At 56.3% G+C, this 26,600-nt stretch overlaps 1 protein-coding gene across 4 annotated transcripts in view; it reads left to right on the top strand.

Moving 5' to 3' along the window:
* Positions 1-26,600, top strand: part of CRAMP1 (cramped chromatin regulator 1) — a 57,590-nt gene that overhangs the window by 13,358 nt on the left and 17,632 nt on the right. For all 4 annotated transcript variants that reach the window (XM_036083328.2, XM_078074995.1, XM_036083326.2 and 1 more), the window contains 7 exons: positions 5,650-5,803; positions 10,773-10,856; positions 14,079-14,127; positions 22,932-23,017; positions 23,467-23,590; positions 24,569-24,650; positions 25,039-26,202. In XM_036083328.2, the coding sequence (XP_035939221.1) occupies positions 5,650-5,803; positions 10,773-10,856; positions 14,079-14,127; positions 22,932-23,017; positions 23,467-23,590; positions 24,569-24,650; positions 25,039-26,202 (1,743 nt within the window). The remainder of the gene's footprint in view (positions 1-5,649; positions 5,804-10,772; positions 10,857-14,078; positions 14,128-22,931; positions 23,018-23,466; positions 23,591-24,568; positions 24,651-25,038; positions 26,203-26,600) is intronic.

The following is a 26,600-nucleotide window of genomic DNA, read 5'->3' as shown; positions in this document are numbered from 1 at the left end:
CAGGTACATTCTTTTTTCTCTTTTTTAATGACTTTATTTATTTTTCAGAGAGCATCCGCGCAAGTGAGAGCAGGGGGAGGGGCAGAGAGAGGCAGAGAGAATCTTAAGCAGACTCGTTGCTGAGCGCAGAGCCCCACATGGGACTCAATCTCATGACCCTGAGATCATGACCTGGGCTGAAACCATGGGTTGGACACTTAACCTATTGAGCCCTGCAGGCACCCTGAGATACGTTCTTGACTGAAGAGTGGAGCCTGTCTCTGGGCCTTCCCCTTGCAGTTGAGAGGGCTCCTCAGAGGAGTGGCCCCTGATGGGGAGGGACAAGGGGACACTTGCCACATCAGTCAGAGCAGGCAGCTTAACCCCGAGAGATGTCACAGTGGACCTGGGACAGAATCAAAAGTCCTAAAAGTAGAGAGAAGCTGCTCCCGGATCCCACTGCCCAAAGAAGCACCTGTGCTCCCTACCAGCTGTTTTCACTTCCACGGTTTGCTTTTTCATGTGTTTGTAACTATGGAGAACATACTCCTTTTAATGTCAAATGCACTTTCATGGTAGGTTACAGTTCTTATGCTCAGTATTTTTCTTAGTGCCTATAAATATTCTACTTCAGATGAAAACAACCTGTGGCTTGCATGCTCGCTGCCCATTTTTATAAATAAAGCTTTATTGGGACGCAGCCATGTCCATTCACTTGTATATAGTTTCTGGCCGCTTTTGAGGACAGTGGCAGCTCCAGCAAATACTGAGTGGCCCGAGACATTTGAGTGTTTGCCCTCTAGCCAGTCCTCACTCTCTTTCACCATCCTTGTATCCTTGGTTGTTGTGGTTCCTTCCAGGTTCTGTTGTAAGCGATGCTACACTGAACATCTTTGTGCAGATTCCATATTTTAGACTGCTTCATTGGGCTATAGTGTCAGGAGTAGGTTACTCAGTCAGCGAGCCTGTTCCTTTAATAGTGATAGCAGTGATGGAAAAGTCTTGCCAAGCTTGGCAAACAGGGCTCATAGCAGAAAGGGGCTTTGGAATTGATGATCTGAAGTGTCCATGAGAGATTAGAAAGGGTGAGGAGCTAGAACTCAATGCTGGTGTCAGAATAGTCCTGTGGCTGCCCTTCTCACTTCAGGGGGCCACCACTTCGGTTCTGCCGTCCTGGTTGGAGGAGGCCCGTCTGTCCGTGTCGACGGACTCCGTCGTCCAGGGAGACCATGAGGTGTATATTTGAGGCTTGTTCCTGTAGGTACAGAGTCCTTCAAGCGAGTTCAGATGTGTTCTCTTTCTTCCCTGTGACAGTTTGAGAGGATAGCCTAGGGGCTGATTTTGTATAGTTACATCCCCAGACTGTGCTTCTTTGAAGTTGGTCAGGCAGAGAAGACTGAAGGCTCCAGGACCGTTGTCACATCGTGCCGCTGATTGATGCTCCCCTGCAAGCTTTGCTGTGGTCCTTCCTGGGGAGATCGCGGCTCTGCGGGGGTCTGGCCACCCGGGTGCAGAATGCAGGCCGGAGCTGTGCTTGTCGATTAAAAGTGGGGGAAGGATTCCCCGTCAGTGACCCACCCTGCCTTTCTTCAGGTAAATTAGTTCGTTCACTTCTCGCTGGGCCAGCCTTCTTGTTCTACATTTTCTGCTAGATAGGTGTTGGAGGTCTCCTGAAATCCTTGATGAACAGTCTCTGACTGTTGTGGTCACTTCCTGCTTTCCACAGTTGGTGCTGTGTAGCCCACATGTGCTGTGTGTGCACTGTGTGCATGTGCGTGCGCGTGTGCGTGCATGTGCGTGCGCACGTTGGGGCGGAGGCATGAGTGCGTACTTTACAGCTGACACTTGGTGTGTCTGCACAAGGCGCAGCGGGACCCTGGCGGGGTCTTGATGGAGGGCTGATGAGCTGGGGGGCTGTGACTGAACAGTGTATGTGAGGTGGGGTATGGGAGCTCAGCACGGGTCTCTGCTCTGCAGTGTATGTGCCATCATCCCTGCCTTCCGGTGCACACGTCTGACGACCCAGCTCAGCACAGAGAGGCTGTCATGACCTAGAGGGACGGGGCGGGGGACTGGCTGAAGCCCGACTGGATGCAGGAACTCCCAACGATGTCATGGAGGCTGTGTCACCCCGCGTGCGGGCGGTGACATGCTGTGCTTACTGCCTCCTTCTTGACAGCGCTCAGAGACGAGAGTGCCACCCCCACCACCCACTCCAGCTGGGACAGGTCTGGGAAGACTCAGATGGGCCAGGCCTGTCCCACACTTCCTGTGGCCAGGGGTGTGGGTTGTGGCCCCCATGACAGGGAGCTGGTGGGGCGGCCAGCAGGGCGAGTGCCTGTAGTGATGTCATCCTTGACACCCTCTTACTCTGTTTCGAGTAAGCCAGTCACCGACTTTCGTTTTCCTTCTTCTGTCTGTGGTTCCTGCCCTACAGCCGCATAGCCAGCATCCTGTGCTTACTTCTCACCGCGTAGATAATTGCTAAAGGTTCATCTGCATCCAGAGCACCACAGGAGTGCTAGGATGCAAAGAAGTCCCCCTTAAGGGTTGACAGCCTGATTAGGGAAATGCAGCAGGAACATAAAAGGTGGCGCAGTCAGGAAGCCTGTGCTAACAAATGCCACAAGAATTCAGAAGGCAGCATAGTCTGAGAGTCACCAGACCCAGATTCTGGTCCCAGGCTGGCGAGCGCGCACCTGTCTGGGTTTGCTGCCCTGCTGCACAGGGGAGCTGAGGGACGGAGAGGCTGTCTGGGCTTGCTCCATCATGGTTCTGATCAGGGGCTGAGGGGGGACCTGTGGGGGAGGGCGCACCCAGAGGAGGGCATTCGAGATACCTTTTTATGTTCTTTATTTTTATAACAGTGAAGAAGCTTTAATTCTTAGATTTCTTATACTTTAACTTTTCACTTTAAAACCATTTCAGACTTAGAAAAAGTTGCAGAACAAGTACAAAGAATTCCATGTGCCCTTTCCTGATGTTCACATAATGTCACTGTTACCAGCACAATGAGGAGATTCGACGTGGATACTGTAGCATTTACTGACCTGTGGGCCTTACTCAGGTTTAGCTGGTGTTCCCACTGATGTCATTTCTAGATCAGGGTCCCACATTGCATTCAGTGGTCATGACTCCTGAGCCCTCCACACGCAGACAGGCCCTCAGTCTCTGCCTCCTTTCTTCCGTCTCTCAAGACCTTGACGCTTTTTTTTTTTTAAATTCAAATTCAGTTTAGTTAACCTGTACTGTATTACTAGTTTCAGGAGTAGAAGTTAGTGATGTATCATTTGCATATGACACCCAGTGCTCATTCCGTCGTGTGTCTTCCTTAATGCCCACCACCCAGTTACCCCATCCCCCCCACCTCCCCTCCAGCAACCCTCAGTCTGTTTCCTAGAGTTAAGAGTCTCTTATAGTTTACCTCCGTCTCTGATTTCATCTTATTTTTCCTTTCCTCCCCCTACATTTATCTGTTTTCTTAAATTCCACATGTGAGTGAAATCATATAATTGTCTTTCTCTGACTGACTTATTTTGCTTAGCATAATACCCTCTAGTTCTATCCATGGCATTGCAAATGGCAAGATTTTGTTCTTTTTGATGGCTGCGTAATATTTCATTGTATATATAGATCACATCTTCTTTATCCATTCATCTGTTGATGGACATCTGGGCTCTTTCCGTAGTTTTGATATTGTGGACATTGCTGCTATGAACATTGGGGTGCATGTACCCCTTCGGATCACTACATTTGTATCTTTGGGGTAAATACCCAGTAGTGCAATTGCTGGGTCATAGGGTAGCTCTGTTTTTATTATTATTTTTTTTTTTTAGTTTTTTTAAAGATTTCATTTATCTATTTGACGCAGAGAGACAGCGAGAGAGGGAACACAAACGGGGGAGTGGGAGAGGGAGAAGCAGGCTTCCCGCCAAGCAGGGAGCCTGATGTGGGACTTGATCCCAGGACCCCGGGACCATGACCCAAGCTTAAGGCAGATGCTTAACAACTGAGCCACCCAGGCGGCCGGGTAGCTCTATTTTTAATACTGTTTTCCAGAGTGGCTGCATCAGCTTGCATTCCCACCAACAGTGTAAGAGGGTTCCCCTTTGTCCGCATCTTCGACAACATCTGTTGTTTTCTGGGTTGTTAATTTTAACCATTCTGACAGGTGTGAGGTGGTATCATTGTGGTTTTGATTTGTATTTCCCTGATGCCGAGTGATTTTGAGCATTTTTTCACGTAAGACCCTGACATTTTTGAAGATTCCTGGTCTGTTAGGTTGTGGAATGCCGTCAGTGTGGGCATCTCTGAGGTTACCTCATAATTAAATGTACATTTTGCATTTTTGTCAAGAATCCCACAGGAGTGCCAGGCTGTCCTGGGTGCGTCCTGTCCAGAGCGCGTGATGTGCTCCATCCTGTCTGGTGGTATGAACCTTGATTATTGCATTCAGATGGCACCTGCTGGGTCCTGTACCAACTAGTCTTTTTTTTTTTTTTCCCTTTTTACTTTGAGACTATGTAAATATCCTGTTTTTCATTTCTTTCTCCACTAACTTTAGCAACCATGCCACTTTTTACCTGAAATAACTATGATTACACTGTTTGCCTAATGATGATTTTCTGACCATTCTTTTTTCTACATTTATTAGAGATCTCGTGCAAGAAAAAGCTCTCCCTTCTCCCCCCATTTAGGTACGAATGCAGTGATTTATTTTTATCTGTGTGGACTCAAGGACATGTAGCCTATTCTATGTCAAAATCCGTTCCTATCCCTGTTGGTTTTGTTGCCCAAATTGTTGCAGGTTTGGGAGCCTCTTCAGGTTGGCTCCTGTCATGCTCAAGCACTTGCATACGTTCCAGCACAGCAAGATACTCCAGACTCACTGGTACTTTCCCTGCTCCCATCTCTTCAAGGCACCCTGGTTCCTTCTGGGAAGTGGGATTTAGAAGCCAAGAAAGGGGTGCTGGGGGTGCTTGTGCTGCTGGTCTGCTGGTCTGTTGTCACCTCTGGGCCCTCCCCAGGACTTCTGTCTTGGCTTCGATGAAGTATCAGAAGCTCCCACACAGCGCTGGTGGTGACTGTTCTCTGGAACACCACTTCCGTTCTGAAAATGCCAGAAAATCTCAGTTCCTATGAGGAGATGTTGAAGGAAGGGATGGCCCATAGATGTGTGGTTCTCTTACTAAGTGTTCATATTTGCTGTCCCTGTGAATATAGGTTAGGTTTCGTTTGGTCGAAGCAGTGAGGATGTTTCTGAATAGTTGACGTATTGTTTTGAGGCCAGGTATAGAGCACCCTCAGCTCCTCTGTCCTTGTAGTCTGTGTTCTGTGTTCCCATGATTGTCTTCACCGAGCGGTCTTCTTTCGTGGTCTCTCGGCCCTTCCGTCTGAGGGATGAGTATTGTGCTCTCCTACTCCAGGGCTCTTTCCTCTTTGGTCTCCTATCCCTGAGTTTCCACTGCTGCTTTGTTCATTATTTGAGTTAAAACCTGAGGTTCTAGGGAGGTGAGGGTTGAATTTCATATACAAAGAAGAGCCGTGAAGGACGTTTGCTTGACCACAGTGGTCTCCTTTTCCCTTTCTCCTTTCTCGGGAAGTGTCTGTGTTGTGCAGGAGACTGCCTCGTTGTAACCTCTGTGCTTTTAATGTGGACTTCATTTCTAGCATGGGAAAGACTTTGAAGCCATTCAGAACAACATTGCCCTCAAGTACAAGAAGAAAGGCAAACCAGCAAGCATGGTGAAGAACAAAGAGCAGGTTCGGCATTTCTACTACCGCACGTGGCACAAGATCACCAAGTACATTGACTTTGATAACGGTGAGTGTGCTTGGGCACAGTTGGCTGCTGGTCAGGAGCTGGTTCCCACAAACCACAAGACACACCCTCTGGCATTGTTCTCACCTGGCCACATGGCCAGGGATACCGTGCCTCGTGGCGCTTTGGCTGATGGTACGCCCGGGCACCGTCGGTTAAGCTGAATGGTGAGGAAGCTGTGTGTATTTATAAGGTCCCTGGGTGCCTGGGCGTCTTGGTCCCTGGCTCGCTCTGGTCCCGTGTCCCGTGCTGGGAGGCTAGGGCCCCCCGGTTGACCAGGAGAGGCGGGCCACGGGTGCGGGCCGGCCAGAATCGGACCCCCTCGGTGCCCGCCCTTCTTTCCCAAGTGGGGGCTCCTTGGGGTGAGGGTGGGGTACGGCTGGTATGTGGTGGGCCAGCGGGGAGGGCTAGCTTTCTCAGGGCTCTTGTCTGCGTTTGAAGCCAGGCTCGAGTAGTCCTGTGTTCGGTTCACATGTCTGGGTCAGCACTCAGAGCGGCCTTTCCGACCAGCCTCTTTGCCCTAGGGGAGGTGTGGCTACCTCCTGTCTTCACGTGTCATGCCTGCCTCTCCGTCATCAATTCACCTTTCTTGATGTTGCTCTTCGTTTCTATAGCTTCACTCATAGCTCGGTCATTCCGGACATTTGCTTCTACCAACTTCACTCATTTCTGACTCTCCTGTTAAAATAGTCTAAGTTCTGATGTAGAACAGCTGTGGTGGCTATGGTCTGTCACTCGCGCTTTGAATCTTTGCCGCCGTGAGCCCTTGGTGTCAGCCCTGATGGATGACCTCCCGTGTGTCCCGTGGGCATACTCTCGGCCCATTTGGGGAGTCTCGGCCATGCGTGTGCCAGCGACCCCCCAGGCTGACCCATCCAACTCTCCTCCCTGGCTCTCCCACGGGTCAGCATTCCGGGACATGGGGTTCCTCCTCTGGCCTGACAAAGGCCCAGAGAGCACGATTCAAGCAGTCTCCTTCTGTAAAGGGTCAGATGGTAAATATTTTGGGCTTTGGGGTTTGCAGTCTATCGAAGATATTTGTAGACAAAAGGTAAGCAGGTGTGTGTTGCTGTGTTCCAGAAACAGTTCCTTCACAAAAAGAGGCTATTGGCTGTGTTTGGCCTGTGAGCTATAGTTTGCTGACCCCTGCCCTAGAAAAATCCTTCCTCGCTGCCACTGGCCAGTGTGGGAGCCCTTGGGGATGGAGCACCCAACCTCCAGACGGTCACAGTTGTTACCTGACCCTGTCACCTGAATATACTTACCTCCGAATCTCCGTGGACATCTGTCACCAGTCTTGTTGGTTGTACCTCAGAGCTTTTCGGGTCTGTCCTCGCCGCCTGGTCCCTGTTGGTCCTGTTCCAGATCATCGCTGTTCTCCCATGGCCCAGTCCCACCGTTCCAAAGCTGCCCCTCACATCACAAGATCCCCACCAGGTGTGCCTCCTCCGGGCTGCCCCCTGCCTCAGCCCCTCCCGCAGCCCCGCCAGGTGCTCTCATGCTGACCTGCGGGCCGGCGGGAGTGGGGTCTCCACCATCCTGGTACCTGCACTCCTGCTCACCTTCCCAGACCGAGCGCCTGTGCTGTTCTCCTGGAAATTCCTCCCTGAATCCTTCCCTGCCCCTCCTGCTCTCTGCGTGTGGGCCGGCTCTGTGCCTGTGGCTGAGGACGTCCCCCGCAGGGCAGACGAGAAAACCCAGGCACAGCCATGCAGGCCCTCACCTGCGCCCACCGAGACGGTCAGTGGGGGAGCCGAGACCCCCCCTTCTTCCCAGACGCCCTCCGCCATGTGCTCAGCGCAGATCCTCATCCCTCCCACGAGCGCCAGCTTGCAGGCCACTTTTCACGCCCCTGTGGGGTTTCTCTCTGCTTCCTGTTGAGTGTCCTTTTGTTGAGTGATGTCACTACAGGTGAATAAGTTTTTACTTTTCCTTTTGGACCGGCAGGTCACTTCTGGTGGTTTTAAATAATGCGCTTGTGGACATCCCTGTTCACAGGGCACTTTCCTTCAGAAGCACTTTCTTCAGGTAAATTACAGGATTGAGATCAGTTTAGTTGCGTCTCATCGTGAGCGTCTCGTTGTGAGGGCTAATTGTCCTCTCTGAGGATGAGCATCAGGCCTGCTGGTCTGTCGAGCACACCCCACCCGTGGTCAGTCTTTCTCCACGGCAGGACCCCGTGTGCAGTGCCTTCATTCTGCCGAGTTTATGGCCCCACCGAGCTGCTCTCTGGCCAGCACGATGCTCTTGTTTCCACGAGTCCTTTCCAGGTCCCTTTCCGGCTTGAGCACCTTCACTGGATACCTCGAGCGGTGTCCTTCCAGGTCCTTGCAGGGGACACGTGTCTCAGTGTTTGTGACACATAATTGAAGCCACCTGGGAGGAGGGAGGGCTCAGCACCCCAAGCCAGTCCCTCCAGTTGCAGGGGCCTCCAGCCCAACCTGGTGCCTTCATGGGGAAAGTAGATCAGGAAAGAACAGTGGGTCCAGCACCTTGGGACGGCATATCCGTTGACGTGGATTGCCATTCTTTCTGGAGACCTGTGGAAATGGGCTGTTGATTGCCACGCTTTGGGGACCATCCCTAGGTCATACTTGGCAGATCTTTTGCTGATACTCTGTTGTTTATTGGCTTTCGGGGTTCCTATGAGCATTAACAGAAGATTCTCTGCTGGCCTGGGTGTGTGGCAGCCAGTCAGCCACGTTTTGTTCTTTACCAGAGTGTCACCATGCCGTCCATGTACCTGCTGGCTGTGCGTGTCTTTAGTTGACCATGCTTTTCAGATCACGAGTTTATTTGAAAACATCAACACTGGTCCAGATCCTGACGAATCTAAGACTTAATAACATCTGTGGTCTTCACAAACCCCTTCCCTGCCTTCCGCAGTGGCCCATGTCCCCGCTGTCCTTCACCTGACCTGTGCGCTTCTTGGTGGCTCAGCAGGTTTAGCGTCTGCCTTCGGCTCAGGTCATGATCCCGGGGTCCTGGGATTGAGCTCCATGTCGGGCGTCCTGCTTGGCGGGGAGTCTGCTTGAGGATTCCCTCTCGCCCTCTGTCCCTTCTCCTACATTCCCCTCCTCCACCCCAATACATAAATAACATTTTAAAAAAAAAAACAGTGATCCCATGAGAAGAGCTTTCTTTCTGTTGAGCTGATGGTTCCAACAAAGTTACTTTTTTTTTTAAGGTTTTTATTTATTTGTCAGAGAGAGAGAGAGGGAACACAAGCAGAGGGAGTGGGAGAGGGAGAAGCAGGCTCTCTGCCGAGCAGGGAGACCGACGTGGGGCTCGATTCCAGGACCCTGGGATCATGACCTGAGCCGAAGGCAGACGCTTAACGACTGAGCCATCCAGGCGCCCCTCCACCAAGGTTTCTAGCTGGTCCTGGTGATCTCTCCACGTTGGTGGCAGCCAGGTGACCACATTAAGCCTGAGGGCTGCCTGCCCTTTGTGGTGTGCTGGCAGTTACCTCAGGGTTTGGCACTGCCCAGCCACCTTCCCCTCCTCAGCCCCTGGCAAGCTCGGATCCACTTCATGTCTCTGCGGGTTTGCCTGTTCTGGACATTTCATAGCAACAGTATCAGTGTGTGGCCTCTACCTGAGCACCGTGTCTTCTCAGTTCATCCACTTCGTGGCAGATGCTAGAACTCTGTTCCCTCGCATGGCCGATACCATCCCACTGTGTGTTCCGTGCTTGTTTATCCACTTCCTAGCCGTCTCAAAGTGTCCTGAGCAGCGGTCCCCCATGAGAGTCCTGACGAGGCCTTGGTCTTTCTCTGAAGAACCTTCAGGAGCGGTTGGTGGATGTTAGTGGAGTCCCAGGCTCCTGGCAGCCTATGTGAGGTTCAGAACCTTCAGTTTAGATCATTCGTTCAATGATCTAGTTTTCCGCTTACTAATGTATTTTTGTTTTCCTTTCCTGGTGACTTAATCACAAGCACTGAGTGTTAGGAGTTTGAAAAGAGCTCTCTGAGGAGAAGCCAGAGAGAGCCGTTGTGAGGACAGTGGAGGGACAGGCTGCCTGGGTCACTGCTCTGTGAGGTGGTGGGGATGGCACCAGACTGTGCTGGGCCCGGGCTGGCAGATCACACACAGGTTTGGCTTCAGGTAACCTGGAACTCAAAGCAACTCGGTCTTAAGCACAGAAAGATTTGTTCTTTCATGTCCAAGACCGCAGGGAGATGGTCCAGGGCGGGCATCGGGGACCAGGTCTGCCCTGTTTCTGCTCTGCCGTCCCCTGCATGTTTGTGTCCAGGACGGCTCCAGGCAGCAGCTCTGCAGGGAAGAGGGGTGAGCCAGAGGGCCACATTCGTCCTGAGTCAGTCTTCAGTCATGTCAGGAGCTTCTGGAAGTCTCGGGCTCACACCAAAGGCCAGTGGCCCCGTCTAGCCCCAGGGCAGGCTGGGACGTGTACTGTCTGACCTGGATGCGTTGCTTCTCGAATGAAGTGGGTCTTTTGCTGAGGAGCAGGGGGAGAGTGGGTATCGGTACTTGCAGTGGTGGGGGGCTGCATTTCCTCTTCCGTCTGGCCCCAAGCCCCGGGCCACTGGTCAGTGGTCAGATGGCCCGACAGGTCAGCTTCCTCGGTCCCGGGGCCGCTGGCCTCATATGGAGCTCGGGTGGGTCTGTGTGTGCAGAGACAGATGCTGTCACCCCACCTCTGCCTCCGTGGAAGCTGGCCACGCGGCCATCCCAGTCTCTCCCCCTGCTGTGAGGACTCACTTCCTAGCCCCTCCCCAGTCTCTCTGTCTGACTTCTTATCTTATTTTGTAAATTTGAAAACCAGCCCCTTGTTCCCATGTGCGCCTCACTCGTTTCCCCAGGGTTGACGTCCTGGGGGACCAGCGTGCAGTGGTCGAAACTGCAGATGAGGGGCATGAATGTCCCCCATGCTGGTCCTGTGCCATGAGCTGGCCAACCCCGGCATGGGTGTCTTCCCATCGTAACGCATGATCCTGTCTCCATCTTTCAGTGTTCTCCCGCGGGCTGAAGAAGTCGTCCCAGGAGCTGTACGGTCTGATCTGCTATGGCGAGCTGCGGAAGAAGGTCGGGGGCTGTGAGTATGGGACGCCAGGGGTCCCTGCGCTGCTTGCGGCCCCCCACCGGCAGGGCCTGCCCTCCTGTCACCATTGGTCTGTGACGCCAGGGCTCTTTTCCTTCTGACTAGAATCTTGAAGACATTTTGGGATGCAGTGGGTTGAAGAGCACCCTGGCCTCCACATACCTGCACCTTCACTTAGACTTACATGTTGCTGACACTGGTCACTTCGGAGCGCCCCCACCCCACACATGCACTTTTTCTTGCTTGGCATCCTAGCAGGGCCCTGACCCTTCATCCTGTGTCCCCTGAGCTCAGGCACGTTGTCCTGCGTGCCCACAATCCTGTTATCAAACAGGTGCCACGGTCTTACCGAGTCCCTGTCTGTGTTCCCAGAACACCCAACACCGAGTCCAGTCACACCGGTCGGGGCGCCGGCCGGGGCGCGGGTTGGGGATGTGGTCCTGCTTGTACCTGTGGCCCCCCTTGGAGCTGTTGATGGGAACAGCCTCGCCTTTGGTCTTGCACGACACTGGTACTTAGAAGGGTCTGGGCCCCTCCCCGTAGGTCCCTCTGCTTGTCTCCTTGTAACCAGATTCTCATTAGACGTAGGGGTGCTCTGGCCTTCCGGGGGCCCTGAGCGTCCAGTGGCCAGCCCCGCCTCCTCGTGCGGCCCCAGTCGAGGGGCATCCTTGTGTCTGCAGGAGCCACTGGCCGCCCTCCCACGGTGGAAGGGTGCTCACCCAGAGGGCCACTCCAGAGGCCCAGTGAGACCATGTGAGAAGGTCGGAAGCCATCTCCTCCCCGGTCACCCAGCACGCCACCATTCAGGGGGCGGCGGGGCGGGGGTGTGGAAGCAGCAGAGGGACAGGGAGGATGGGTGTCCGTGGTTCGTGGACTGTGCTGCACACACCCGCCTAAAAACCAGACAGGCGGCCTGGCTCCCTGACCCCATGCTCCCTGTGGTCTGAGCACTTTGTCACCCGCTGGCTTGTCCTGGGGTGCTCCCGAATGTGCTGTACGGGGCACCGACTGCTCCCGGCCACTGCTGTGGTGGCCCCTCCTTCGTCCCTGCCACGTCCAGGTCTCAGCCCGCGCTCCCCCAGCCCATCTAAGTCCTTGCGAGGGTGGCCTGGCTCCCTTACCTTGGGTGGCTTACTGTCGCCCACCTTCCCTCCCCGGGCAGCCCTGGGACTCCGGCCCCAAGGGCCTTTGTGCTGGGACCTCTGCCCCTCTTCCTGCTGCCCTGCAGCTCAGCTGACCCCATCCTGCTGGTGACATCTCCCCAGTCTCTCTTGGCCCAGCCGCACGTCACATGTTCTCTCGCCCACGCACGTGCACACACCCCTGAGGTCCCACCTGAGCTCTTAGTGCCCTCCACCCCCGTGGGGCTTGTCCGCCTGAGCCCTGCCTGTCCCCCACCCATGGATCCACTCACTGGAATGCTGCTGTGTCGTTTTGTGAATCTTCGCAGGGAAGGGGCAGGCTTCGAGGGGCAGCCTTCAGCAGAGTGCCGTGGGTGCTGTGGCCTCTCATGACTGCTTGTGGGTAGGCGTTTCTGGGCTGTGCAGAAATTGTGGTCAGAGCATGCTTTTATTTAAGTCGCCTTTCCTAACTGAGGTCTCCGGACACATGTGAGTCCTGAAACAGTGGACATCCCTGAGACTCGGACACTTGCACCATGCGTCCAGCGTCAGGGCCGTTGCTGCACTGGGTGGCGTCCCTGGGGCTGAGGAGGCTCCGTTTTGATGAGAACAAGTGTCCGTACAAGGCTCCTTGGCTATTAGGTGGCAGGTTTGCCCTCAGGACTGAGTCTTACACCCACAGCTTATTCCTCTTGCCACCGCGGCCCGGTATGGTGCAGCCCGGTGTAGGGATGGGGTGCGGGGAGACAGCAGCCGTCTCCAGTCCTCACCTGTGTGTTCAGGCGGCTTTTCTCTAAAGGCTGGTTCCTTGGATGGTGCCCATCGCATGACTCAAACCCTCTAGTTGCAACGTCTCCACCCCCCAGGCCTTCGGTCTGCCAGGCAAAGGACCGACAGGCTCTTCCCTCTCTTTTGCCCGTTACTTTCTGCTTCCCCTTTGATGTCTGCTCACATGCGCAAGGATCTCAGGACAGGCTGGCCTCCGGGCGGCGTGCTTGGCCCCGCAGACCCTGCCTCCCCACGGGAATGTCTGCTGCACAGCACCCACGCTGCTGTGGCCTGTGTGCGTCTGGGGCAGGTCAGCGAGCGAGGCTGTGTGCCTGCTGCTCCCCTTTCTGTCCCGGAGGCCCATCTCTGTCTGGGCGGCGGCCCTGCAGCCTGCGGGACTTGCCTTGCGGTTTCTTGTCTTGTGTGTCTCTCAGATGCTTCATATGTAAAGCCTTACGTTGTCTTCATTCTCTAAAGGTGTTTTTGCGGGACGTAGAGCTCTGATTCAATGGTTTTTCCTTTCTTCACTGTAAACGTGTTGCTCCCGCCTCTCCGGCCTGCGCAATTTCTGGGGAGAGGCCGCTGGCTGTTGTGTCTTCGTTCCTCCGGAAGGAATGCATTACTTTCCTCTTTTGCTTTGAGGATTTTGTCCTTGTCTTGGTTTTCCGCCTGGCTGTGTGTTTGTGGCTTGTTGTTTCTTCCCCCAGAAGTATAGAAGAGTTTAAAGAATTTTGCAGTGACCCCCAAACATCCACCACGTACCAGGTTACTCAGTTTTCTTGCACATGTAATTTTTTTTTCTTGCACATCTTGAGGACAGCACTAACACTGGGAGGGGGCAGAGGAACATGGCATCAGCTCCAGTGAAGGCGCAGGGTCTTGGTTCGTCATCCACCCACCCTGGGAACCCGGGGATCCAGAGCAGACCTCGGCAGGCCCACAGATAGCATGAGCCCAGCAGGAGAAGCATGCGTGGTGGTGACCCTGAGGGGGATCTCTGAGCTCTGCGGCTAGGGAGGGGTGGAGGCTCAGCGTGGCGGGGGACGGGGAGGGATCAGCTGTGTGGAGGCAGGTAGCAGTTCCCCTGAGAAAGTCCGGGTGCATGGAGAGGACGTGCAGGTGGGGACAGCGCCTTCAGCCCAGGCTTTGCGGGAGGAGCTACAGCTGAAGGAGGGGTTGTGTTCTGGAAGACCTCACATCTTCTATAAAGGAGGTGTGATGTTTGCTTCCTACATTGAAGATAATTATCTGATAGCAACCTGGGAATCTTCACCGGTTTTGTTCCTAAGAGCTTCACGGTCACACTTATTTGCTTTTCCATTTGAAGGTATGGATGACAAGAACGCGACGAAGTTGAATGAGCTCATTCAGGCCGGGTAAGTGGGGCTTGCCTATGGAGCACACTCTCGCTTTGGGGCACTTGGGGGCTTCTCTGAAACCCAGACCTGGAGGCTCGTGGTTCTCTTCCCTTTTCTCAACGAGGTCCGTAAGGTGCCGAACTCCCCAGAGTTCAAGCAGATTGCCGCTCGGAGCCCTGGGAGAGCAGGGGGACTGCACCCAGGCTGCTCCCCATCTCCTCCTTCCCATGGGTCCCCTGGCGGGGTGGCAGCACCCACTCAGCCCTCGCCGCCTCTCGTTCCCGCCCCATCCCCACCCCCTCCTCTGCCAGAGCAGGCCCTCGCTCCCGCCTTCCTGTTGCCCTTCTGGTCCTGTTCCTGCGCTGCGCCCACCGAGGCTCCGCGCCCCTTGAGGCAAGGCCGGGTGTGACGCCGTCTGCCGTCGAGGTTCTCCCGCTTGCTCTGCCCCGACCGCAGTGACCGTTCCTGTGGCAGAGATGGCCTGTGACGTGTGCCTTGTGCCCCATTCTTCTATTGTCCCAATGGAACTTTGGTTTGCCCACTGGCCCCCATTTCAGAGTTGGTCCTCGAGGCCTCCTTCACCCTGTCAGCCTCTCTAGTTGGTCCCCGGCCTCCCACCAGGTGTCTTGACTCTGGGCGTGGCTCTCCAGCCCTGTAATCGCCCTCTCTTCTCTCCTCCCACCCCCCTCTTGGGACCGTCCCAATGCCGTACTTAGCTTTGCGCCCCTCTGTGCTCTCCTTGGGCTGTGTGAACGCTCCCCAGGGTCTCTGTTACCTTTTCTGGGTGAGGGATCCCAGATCTAACTTGTCCCCCATTTCTGGCCCTGATTTAGAAATCCTGTTACGTCATAGACCTCTGCTATGTCCCAGCTGGAAGCCTTCAGCAGCTCTTCCTGGGAAGGCCCCCTGACCTCACACTCTCAGGGTCCCTCTTGGCCATGTCCCGCTCCTCTCCCCCGTCAGCCCTCTGCTGTTCTTGTTTGGTCCCCCAGCCACGCTGCTGCACTGCCCGGACCTTCCCCTATTCCACAGTCTGTAGGTTCTGTGTGTGCGGCCTTCTCCCCCGCTCCCCTCCGGCGTGGCCCTCGTTGATGGCTGCCATGTCCCTCCCATCCGTCTCACCAGAGCTCGTGTACTCTCCCCGGATCTCTGCTCCTTGTCTTAGATGGACCCACCGGCCCTCCCCAGGCCCCTCCTGGTGGAAGGCTAGTTGGCCTCTGCGACGTCTGCAGGGCATGGCCTTCTTGCATCTCTGGTCGCTTTTCTCCCTCAGCCTCGTGTTGGATGGCCTGCACACCCCCGTCCCTCAGGCATGAGCTCCTGACAGCTGGGGCTGGCTGTGTGGTTTCTGCTCTGGCTCCGTCCACCGTCCTCCCTTACAGATGCTCCTGTTGGGTTCCCGGGATTGACTTCTGTGAACTGCCCCCGTTTGGAAGCAGGTGTGGTGGTAATGAGGATGCGTGTATCAGCGCCATGTGAAAAGAGCAGTGATTCACCCCATCTGCAGGGGAGCAGGCAGCCTTCACCACTGTGTCTTTGGGCAGGTGGAGCCTCCTGGAGGTGTGTGGATAAGCTCAAGAGCGAGTGACTCGTCACGGCACCCTGCCCCCCACTCACCTGTTGCAGCCTCAGCGTCTTGCCTTCTTCCCACCCTCACACAGCCCTGCGGCTTTGGGGTCGAAGCTGAGTTTGTGGGCTCTCTGGGTGACGTGTGTGCCTCTGGGGCAACTTTGTAGAGAAGGTGGAGGGTCCTTGGCGGAAGCGGTTTCTGGCGTTAGTGTCTCCCCCACTGGCGGGAGAGCTGCCCCATGAGTTGGAGGGTTTTCCCTGGATGCGATTTGGGGGGATGTCTTCTTCGCCTTTTATTTCACTTGCCCCAGACTGGTTCTTTGTGCTCAAGGGCGTCGGGGACTGGTTTGATGGAAAAACTGTGAGTTTGCTTGGCTTTGTCTTAGTCTCATTGTGAGAGGCAGCACAGAGAGGAGGTGGCCTCCTGGGTTTCTGGAAGGACACGTGGGTCTGTCTCACGGTTGATCAGGTGTAGGGAAGGTATGTTGGTAAGTGTGAAAGTGTTCTCATGGTTGGTTTTAGGGGCTGGCAGAGATTGGAGAGGCCCTGAGCTGGGGGTCAAAGGGACACGTAAACTCCCGCATACCGCCACGTCCCCACAGTCTCAGCGAGGAGCCATCCTAGTAAAGCCCGGAAGCGACGTGACTGTTAGGATGGTTCTGAACAAGCAAGGATCCGGGAGGACCGTCTACATCTCCTGTTTGCTTTGAATATTTAGTACTGTGCTATTGGGATATCCCATGACCAGTAAACATCCATGTGTCTGGACCGATAGGATCAGCGATCGGGTGACTGTGTGGGGGACCAGAAAGAACGTTCCCGTGCCACATTCCCCACAGTTTGTGTAGACACCCAGCCTGCAATAACTCCTCTGTCCCTCGGCTGTGGGCTGCGCACAGGGACTTCTCAAGAGGGCCACGTGGGGAGGCAGGAAGGGGCCAGACAGACGTGACCTCAGCCCCACAGCATCAAAGTCGAGGCCAACAGGGGGCAGGTCTGGTTGAGAGCGTGGGGAGGCGTCTGTTCTCCCAACACGAATCCACAGACATGGGGTTGCAGCCAGAGTCACGTTGCAGCTCTTTCCCTGGCTGCCCTGGCGTGTAACAGCCGTGCTGGTGAGCTCACAGGGCCTACGTGCCCGCTCTCCAGACCCCCCCCAGATCATGAAGGGGGGTAAGTGTTACCGCTTGTGCCACCTTGCATGGCTCAGGGTAAGGAGGAAGGCCGACGGGAGTGGTATCGTTTCTCACAATCATGGGTGGAGAGGTCTCAGAGCATCGTCCGCAAAGGTGTTTGCAAACAGTGGGAGCGCAGTGTGAGTGTCCTCTGACCCCACAGTGCCACTTCTGGGAGGCCATTAGGCCAGTGGCGAGCCACCTTTGTAAGGGTGCACATCCCAGTGTCACTCATGCTGGCAGGACGTGCACAGAGAGAAGCCTGTTCCTGGCGGGATGTGGGGGTTCTGCTCTCTTTGGAAGCGAGACAGGGTGTGTGTGTGTGGCCGCGTGGCCACAGCGGGGAGGCTCAGTGCGTAGCTCCCGCCTCACACCAGGGCTCTCTGGGGGTGGCAGGTACGCGGGGCACCCCCGTTCTTCACACCGATCTTCTGTTATTTGAGTATCTAATGAGTGTGCTTTTGTCCTGTTAGAGGAGTTCCATACTGGGAAAGGGCATTCTTTTTTATTAGCTTTAAGTTGCTGTGACCACGTTTGCCCTGTGCGGCGTTATTTATGAAAACGCGTGTTATCTGTATTCCTGGCAGCAGAAATACACTTGTGGCTTAAGTCTTGGGGCCTCATGACGAGTGGGTGCTGTCGCTGCCTGGAGGCAAAACTGTGTAGGAGCCCTTGGAGGGTCGTGGGGTGAGGGAGACGCCAGTGCCGGCCCTGAGACCTCAGGCGCGGGACAGCTGGAAGTCAGCTCCAGCACAGAGCCTGGGGCGGGCTCGAGAGGTGTCCACACAAAGGCTGGGCGCCTTGGGCTCCTGCTTCCCTGCTCCTTCCTCTGGCCTCGTGTCTGTCCCGGGCAGGGGCCAACCCTCATGTCTGTCGCGGGCTGGGAGCTCATGTCTGTCACGGGCTGGGGGCTCATGTCTGTCGCAGGTCGGCCCTCATGTCTGTCGCGGGCTGGGGGCCGGCCCTCATGTCTGTCATGGGCTGGGGGATCATGTCTGTCACGGGCTGGGGGCCGGCCCTCCTGTCTGTCGCGGGCTGGGGGCCGGCCCTCATGTCTGTCGCGGGCTGGGGGCCGGCCCTCATGTCTGTCGCGGGCTGGGGGCTCGGGACAGTCGCCGAGACGCAGCCATGGGCGCAGGCTGCGCACCCCTCTGGGACTAGGGTTTCTGACTGCCGTAGCCCTCTGCCGCCCCACCCAGGACACTCCCTCCCTTGACCGGGTTGCAGGCTCTTCCTCGGATGCCGCCCCAGCCCTGAGCCTTCGCAGAGTCTGTGAGTCGTGTGTCTGTCGCGTGTGACCGGGCAGCCCGGCACTCCCTCGGGCGCTGTGAGCGCTGACCTGCCAGGCCTCGGACCAGCCCATAGCTCCAGGATGGCCGGGGGCCGGGGCCTGGTCAGTTGGGACTCCAGGGAGCCCCCTCCCAGACCAGGTGGAGAAGCACGGTGACGCCGTGTGCAGGCCACTCCTGTGTCTGCTTTGACCAGTGCGATTGAGAAGCACGGTGGTTACTCTTCCAGTTTTCCAGAAAAATTCATCGTGAAAAAGTTCAAGTGTCAGAAAGGTAGAAACAGCAGTATAACAGACCCGATCTCCCCTTCACCTGGATTTACCAAGGGAGGAGCCACCCGAAGTTGGTGCTCATGTGCACCAGTTCTGGGGGCTCGGGGAGGGTGGTCCTTTGTGCGTGCGCGTGCACGTGTGTGTTTGTGTGTGCGTGGTGTTATTTGTCTTCTTGTGCTTTAATTTCTTTTGTCCCCTGCTAGACCGAGGACTTGTCTGGCCTGCGGTACGGGCCGCTGTCCATAATGAGCTGTGAGCAGGTGCCTTCGGGACGTGTGTGTGCATGGCAGGACAGGACATAACAGTAGGACACAGCATCCTGTGTCCGCCGTTACAGGCTCCTGCAGGATAGTGTCCCTGCCCCAGGAGTCCTCCGTGCTACTCCTCCTCTCCAGCAATGTCTGCATAGGTGCCTTTTCCAGAATGTCACTGAGAGGGCATCACCCAGCAGACAGCCTTTTCACACGGCCTTGTCCATCACCCCCAGACTCCCTTGTGCTGCCCCTTCGCGGTCCCGGCCTACGGCCGGCCGCAGCAGCCCCTCAGCTGCTCTGTGTGCCCTGTCGCCCTGCCTCTCCCAGAACGCTGTCCACATGGGGTCACGCCACAGGTGGCCTTCTGAGGTTGGCATTCTCCAAATGGTGGTGTTTATCCGTCCCCCAGTGAGGAACACGGGCTGTTCCACAGAAGGAGCCATTCTAAACCTCCAGGTGTTAGTTCCATGTCACCCGGGCAGATCCGCAGGTGAGCGCATGCCGGCTTCGTAGAGAGCTGCCTGCGGCTTTCCAGGGAGAGTCCCAGTCACTGCCCACGCTCTCCACGCTCAGCGCTCAGTCTGTTTTGAGCCACCCTCGTGGGTGGGAGGTGGTATCTCCTCGTGGTGTCGGTCTGCATTTCCCTGGTGACTGGCCACATTGAGCATCTTTCTTGTGCATGTCGCCCATCTGTCTCTCTCTGGTGACTCCTCAAATCTTGTGCCCGTTTCCTTATCACTGAGTTGAGAAAGTTCTTGAAGTGCTGTAGACACCAGTCTTCTGTTGGATAGGCGATCAGCAGTGTGTTCTCCTGGCCTCTGGCTTGTCCTGCTTTCCTAATGCCTGTCACAGGGTGGAGGTACTCAGTCTGACTTCAGCATCACCTCCAGGAACTCTTTGTCTAGCTCCAAGTCACAGTGGTGCTCCGTGTCTCCTTGTGAAAGTTTTAGGGTTTGATATTTCCCTCCGTCATCTATGATTTGCAGTTCATGCTGCGGTTCGTTTTTGTGGCCTGTGGGCGTCTGTTGAAAGTCCTGTCCTTCCTCCACTGGTGCTTTTGCACCGTTGTGTGAGCCAGCAGGCCGTACTGTGTGGGTCTGTCTCCAGGTTTCCCTCCTTTTCCACTGATGGATGTGTACAGTCTTCCACCAGCCAATACTGGTTTCCAAGAACAAAGCCAGTGGCCCATAAAGGTGAAGCAGAGTTGGGAGAAGTCAGTGCGGTGCTCGTGGTAAACAGCTCCTGTATTTAGGGCCATGGAGGATTGATTCAGCTAACTTCCTGTCCGTCCTTCCTCAGTGAACTGTGAATGTCCTTTCGTTGTAGAGCTATAGGACTCGGGAGCAGACGGACTGAGGAGAGCCCTGAGGTCACCTCTCACTACGACGGTCACAGGCCAGCAGCATAGAGTTAGCAAAGGCTTACTGGGCTCGTCACGTGACTTTGCAGAAAGGAGAAAAGACCTCTCGTAGCAGAAAGGAAAGCCAGACTCCCGTGCGCATAGAGGAACTAGCCTGTTGTCTGTTTTGTCAAAGCAGCGACGGTGGGGGCGTTGCATGCAGTCCTCCGTGTGACCCTCGATCAGAGGTCAAAGTGTGAGCCTTCTGCAGACGGTGCCTCTTAAAGCCCCGTGCACTGGTGGTGCGCCTGGCCTGGCAGTCGTCCTGCTGTGGCTCAGCTCCAGGGCGGACTTGAGGACGGGGGACACGGACCACATCCCCGACTGTGGCCAGGCCCACGAGGCCTTCTGTCTGTGAGCAAGAGCAGGGCTTTGCCTCGGCAGGCTCTAACCTCAGGACACTCGTAGGAAGGACTTGCATTTGGGAGAAAAGAAAAGGGATTGTGATCTCAGGATGTCTTCTGGTTATACAAAAGGGGCTGCTCAATTTCACTTAAAAACACCTAAAAAAAAAGGAAGTCACAAAAGAGCAGTTTAACGGAAAACGTAATCATCACAAACACAGGTGCCTGGTGGCGCGCCCCCCCCTGCCCCACTCTGTGTTGTTGGTTTGGCACAAATGCAACAAGAAGTGATGGGCAGTGAGCCTCACCGGCCCAGAGCCGTTGCCAGAGACCGGCTGAGACCGAGCCCACCTTTCCCTTTCACACCCCCACAGCAGCACGTAGCCACCTCTGCTCTGCGGGGCCGGGGTGGCTACGCCTCAGGTGTTTGCCCAGTAGAGCGGGGTGCGCGTTCCACACACACTCGGCCCTCTGGACCACGCCGCCTGACGCAGTGGCGGGAGTGGGTCTCCTGGGGTCCCCTGGTCCCTTTGACAGCCTGCCCGTAGCTCAGCGCTGCTCATGGTGCCCGTGTCCGAGTCCCTGCACAGAAGGGGCTCAGCCAGTACTTGGGCACGTGCGTGCAATGGCAGCTGCCGTGGAGGCGTTGCCGCTGGAATCCCGTGAGACCAGCTGCCGCAGCCTGGTCCTGCCCCATGTTGCACCGCCCTGCTTGGCCTTCTAAACACCCTCTGGGGGCCATGGTGAAATCCACTGTCTGGGGGGGTCCGAGCTGCTTCCCTTCCAAGGAGGAGGGGTGTGCGGCTTTGTTTCCTTGGAGTGAAAGTTGTGTCTGGGACCGCCCGAGGCCGGCCAGCTCCTCTGCTCTGTGCGCGCACCCAGGGCTCGTCTTCCCGGCGGCGCGCAGGCATAGTGGTCTCCAGTTTTAGGCAGTACTATTTCAGAATGATCCATCCTACAGCTCCGTGAAGCATACACAGATACGGTCGTATACAAACGTCCAGTGGTACAAACCCTAACCCAGCCACCTGTCCCCGTTGCCCTCCAGAAGTAACCATGGACACAAATTTCATGTGTATCTTTGACTTTTTTTCTCAGGGACTTTATGTGCATAAATATATGAATGCAAATTTAAGCATGTACATTTATATGGTTTTTTCCACATACTTGGAATCATAGTACGCATTCTGTATTGCATTCTGCATGCATTGTGTAACTTTATCGCCGAGGTTGTCTTAGAAACAAAACGGCCAGGACAGAGCAGCTCTCTTCTGGAGGGGTCACAACATTCTAAGAATTGGTTATAAAAGCAATATACCATATGCTAGAGCCTTTTAGAGAATATAAACCTGCATTTGTAGCCACTGGGTAGCTTGGCCAGAGCCTTTCCTGTGACTTCTCGGGGTTCTGCGGAGATTTTGTACCAGAAGCGCTAGCCTGGATGCACCATTCATGACTTCTGTTCCAAGCAGAGCAAGGGCCGCAGCATCCCTCCAGGTCCCCCAATCTTCCAGAGTTGTCTTGACTTCACTGTCATGTTTCAAAACAGCCAACCTTTTTTGAGTATATGTGAAGCATCCCGAGTGTGTATTGGTTTTTCCAGGGGTTTTTTTGTTTGTTTTTTTGTTTTTGTTTTTTTAAGATTTTTATTGATTTAGTTGACAGAGAATGAGAGAGAGAGAGGGAACACAAGCAGGGGCGGAGGGAGAGGGAGAAGCAGGTTCCCTGCTGAGCGGAGAGCCCGATGTGGGACTCGATCCCAGGACCCGGGGATCATGACCTGAGCCAAAAGCAGACGCTTCACCCACTGAGCCAGAGAGGCACCTCACCAAGTGTGTTTTTTGAAAGGAGCTCTTTTCGTGCTGTTCTGTTCATCAGTTACAGGGAAATTCTTCATTTTGTGTTATTCTAACATCATATAAGTTATGGCCATGGCACTGTTCACACAGAGTGTTATTCCCAGCTGTGACAGATCCGGGGTCTGCCTGAGGTGCGTTTCAGAGAGCTCAGGCAAGTGGCACTGTGTCTAAGGGCTGTGAGTGGTGACTGTTCCTTGGGCCCTGCTGGTGTGGCTGACAGAGGGACCACAGAGAGTTGCTGATGGGGAGTGGTGGCCACCTCGAGGGGGGCTCACACCTTCTGCTCTTGAGGGACCCTGAGGACGAGGAGGAGGAGGAGAGAAGGGCGTGCATTTGATGTCTGACGGGCTTCTGCACAGTGGGCTTTCCGGGGATGGACAGCAGCTGGTGCCACACCACCTGCCAGGCCGGAGGTCGGGCATGCTTCCTGTGAAGGGCCGGGGTCCTCTTTGCAGTGCGAGGCATGGGCAGGAAAACAGTGGGACCTCCAGAATCGTGGTGTGGTCTCACCGTGTGCAGCTGCCTGTGACCCCGGGAGCTTCGTGAGGACCCTCAGCCAGGGCCCTCATCTGTCCAAGCTCTCACGGGCCCTTCTGTATGTGCTTGGCGGGGAGCGGCCGTTCAGTGAGAGGCCTCACTGTTTCCCTCAAACTCTTCCTAGGGCCACCACCGTGCGCTACAAAGGGAGAAACCTGCGGATCAAAGCGCCCATGTGCCGTGCGCTGAAGAAGCTCTGTGACCCGGACGGTATGTGATCTCGGAGGTGGGGCTGCTCCCTGTGGCAATGGAGAGGCTGAGCTGGAAGTGTCTCCCAGTGGCTCCGAGTCTCCTTCATCTGCTCCTGCCCATTGGCAGCACCTGGACTCGAAACCCCTTGTCACAGCACTGTGTCCCCTTAGGAGATCAAGTTTAGCTCAGAAGCCACAGCCTTTTCAGACAAAGTGCCCGCTAGTGTCACAGGCAGGTCTCTGGTGGCCTCTTGTGGCCTGGTCCGTGGCTCTGGCTCGCAAATGCGCACGCAGCCATGTTGGCGTTCTTTCAGAGCACGGGCCCCTGCGGCCTTCTCTGCCAGCCTTGCTTTCACACACAGCTTGCCCAGAGCTCCTCGTTGATTCTGTTAGTTGTGTGTCCAAGCCCGTGGCATTCTGCATCGAGGTTCACGTGTGCCAGGCTCTCACGACCCCTTCTTGTCACAGGCTTGAGTGACGAAGAGGACCAGAAGCCAGTGCGCCTGCCCCTGAAAGTCCCGGTCGAGCTGCAGCCAAGGAACAACCATGCCTGGGCCCGTGTGCAGAGCCTGGCCCAGAACCCGAGGCTCAGGTAACGTGGCCTTTGGCATCTCGGGGGAGAGGTGGGGTTCCCCCAGGGCACTGACAGCACATGGGGGAGCGGCCTCAGACCTGGGGGTCCTGGAAGCGTCGAGGTACAGTTCCACACCTGGCAGGGGCTCTCGGGCCAGGCATGGAAGACAAAAACATGTGGTTAGCAGGTTGATGGCGACAGAATCTTTCCCCTCAAAACCCCTTCCACGGCTGTCTTAGTATCTCTGAAGATTTGTGTCTGACGTAGACACAGGGCATCACTGTGAGTGTGGACCGTTTTTCATTTAGACATTAGACCTCTTTTTTAATTGAGGTAGAATTCTCCTAACCTACAATTAACTGTTAACTCGTTTTAGGGTGTCCGACTCAGGGCACTGAGTACCTTCACACGGTGTTGTAGGATTGTCCCCCCTCTCTGGCTCCAGGACATTTCATTACCCCAAAACCTGGTACCCACCACGCCTTCACCCCACCCCCCACCCCCCAGCCTCCACCGCCAGTCACATGTGCCCGTTGTTCACGGTTCTCGTAAGGGGAACGGTACATACGCTTTCGGTCTGCTGCCTGGCTGCTCGCACCGAGCCTGACACTCCCATCTGTGTCAGGACTTCTTGCTGCCACATGGATTTAAACTCTCTTGCTGTTCATTCAGGCTGGCCAGGCCCAGCTTCCTGGATCCAAAGGGCGCTAACAGAGTAGTGTGGTGGGTTGTAGCACGGTCCACATCCCGGGAGAGATCTCGTACAACCTGTAAAGGGGACGTGAGATTTACATGAATCTAGTGCTCTCCATTTAAAGGGCTAGTTTTTAAGAAAAGGACTCAGTGGCCCTGCAGGACCCCGTGCCTCCGGCCCCTCCTTTGACGCCCCTTCCGCAGTCCGTGGCCTCGTCTTGTCTTGTGGCCACAGCCTCGTACTCCTCAGGAGGGTCTCTCCCCTGTAACGGCCGCCCTGTCCTGCCTGTGGTCTCTCTGCAGGATGATTGTGGAGCTCCACCGGAAGGTCTCCAGCCTCATTGAGTTCCTGAAACAGAAATGGGCGCTCCACGAAGTGCGGGTCGTATCCTTTTCCTACTGACACAGCCTCGCCCACACTCTGCAGCTCCTGCTGCCTGAGGACGCGGCCTCGCGTCTCCGTCCTCCGAGTGCACGGGGCCCCGTGGGCGGCGCAGAACGGGCACTGAACCGCTACAGCGCAAGCGGCCACCATCTGGCCTCTGTGGCAGGGCTGGGGGGCGCGCAGAGCATCCCTGCCAGCAGGTTGAGTAAAACAAGCAAGGACACAGCCCCAGGCTTCTTGTGTCCTTGGCCACCTGCCAGCCTATGTCCCTGCTGGGAGGGTGCCCGTTGGGTGTGCCATCGGTGAAGGAGGAAGTGGCCGGCTCGCGCCCTTCCGGCGGCGCTCAGCGGGGCCTGCTCCTGCGGCTGCTCCTTGACTGCGCTCTCAGCGGAAGACGCTCGAGGACCGGCAGCTGCAGCACTCGCGATCAGAGCCGTCGCAGGAGAAGGTGGCGCTACACCTGTTCCCAGGAGAGAGTTGCACGCTCACGCCCCTGCCAGGGGTGGCCCGCGTCGTGCACTCCAAAGCCTTCTGCACCGTGCACTGGCAGGAGGGCGGCCGGTGCAGGCAGAGCTCCAGGGATGCCCACACGTTGCCTCCGGCCCAGATCCTGGGCATCCAGAGCGGGCAGGGCACGGCTAGGGGCCAGGTGAAGTGTCCACGGGGTGGTGCCGAGGGCAGGGGCCCGGGACGTCCCCCTCCTTCCACCGATGCCTCACAGAGCTCTGGAGAGAGTTCCCCTGAAAGTGCCCCTGGGGAGGGGGCCACCCTGAGCCTCAGCAGCCTAGACACTCCTGACAGGCTGCCCCCGGGGCTCCAAGATGCCGGGGGACGGCTTGAGAAGACCCCCAGGGCTGCTCCTGCAGAGGGCAGGGACGGCCCAGCCCGAGAGCCTGGGGATGTGACGTGTGCCTGCAGCCAGCTGCCGGAGCTGGAAGATGAGCTCTCCCTCCTTGACCCCTTCCCGCGCTACATGAAGTCCTGTCAGGACCTCATCATCCCCGAGCAGTGCCGCTGTGCAGACTTGCGGCCCTCAGGGTGCACCTCCCCAGAGACCCGCGTCCCCAGCAGTGCAGAGGTGGCTGACCTCGCCCGGGCTGGGGCGCTATCCCCTGTCCGTGCCCTACCGGGTCCAGAGCCTCAGCCCAGCCCCGGGTTTCAGCCGGATGTTTGCACTAAAGACTCAGCAGACGCCCCTGCAGAGGAGCAGCAGGAGAAGGTGAATCCCTCGGATCCCCCGCCTCAGGGACAGCCTGCCGCCAAGCCTCCGAAGGATGTCCCTGCCAGCCGGCTAGCCCAGCAGCTCCGTGAGGAGGGCTGGAACCTGCAGACCTCTGAAAGCCTTACGCTGGCCGAAGTCTACCTCATGATGGGCAAACCGAACAAGCTGCAGCTGGAGTATGACTGGCTTGCTGTGCTGGGCCCTGAGGGCCAGGCCCCCGGCGGGCAGGCCCAGGGCCCCCGCACCAGCTCCCCGCCCTCCACCTTCCACAAGCAGCGCCTCCTCAGCTGCCTCCTGAAGCTCATCTCCACCGAGGTCAACCCCAGGCTGGTGAGTGTGGGTCGAGGCACAGCCCTGCTGGCATTCCAAGGTGGGCAGCTGGGTCCTGGGGGGAGAGAGGCGGGGACCCGGGTGACTGGGCAGGACACGTGTCCTTCCCTCGAGCCGGGCTTTGTGGAGAGGGCCCCACCTCGCTGCAGACACAGGCCCTATCCTCCGTGGCTCACACAAGGCTCCAAAGACCACAGTGACCAAGAAGTCATCCCTTGTCAGGCTTCATGATGACGCTGAGCCGTCCCTGCTGGCCAGGGGGACCGTGTGTGCAGAGGCGACGCGGTCGCTGTGGCCAGGAGCCAGGCAGGAACCTCGCAGATTGCAGAGGAGGAAACGGAAGGGTCGTTGGTGCTTGAGAGTGGCTGTCCTGGGAGCATGGTGGCACAGCTTCCGAG

This window comes from Halichoerus grypus, chromosome 6, assembly GCF_964656455.1.
Source record: "Halichoerus grypus chromosome 6, mHalGry1.hap1.1, whole genome shotgun sequence".
Classification (NCBI taxonomy): domain Eukaryota; kingdom Metazoa; phylum Chordata; class Mammalia; order Carnivora; family Phocidae; genus Halichoerus; species Halichoerus grypus.
This window is presented reverse-complemented; position numbering and strand designations above follow the sequence as displayed.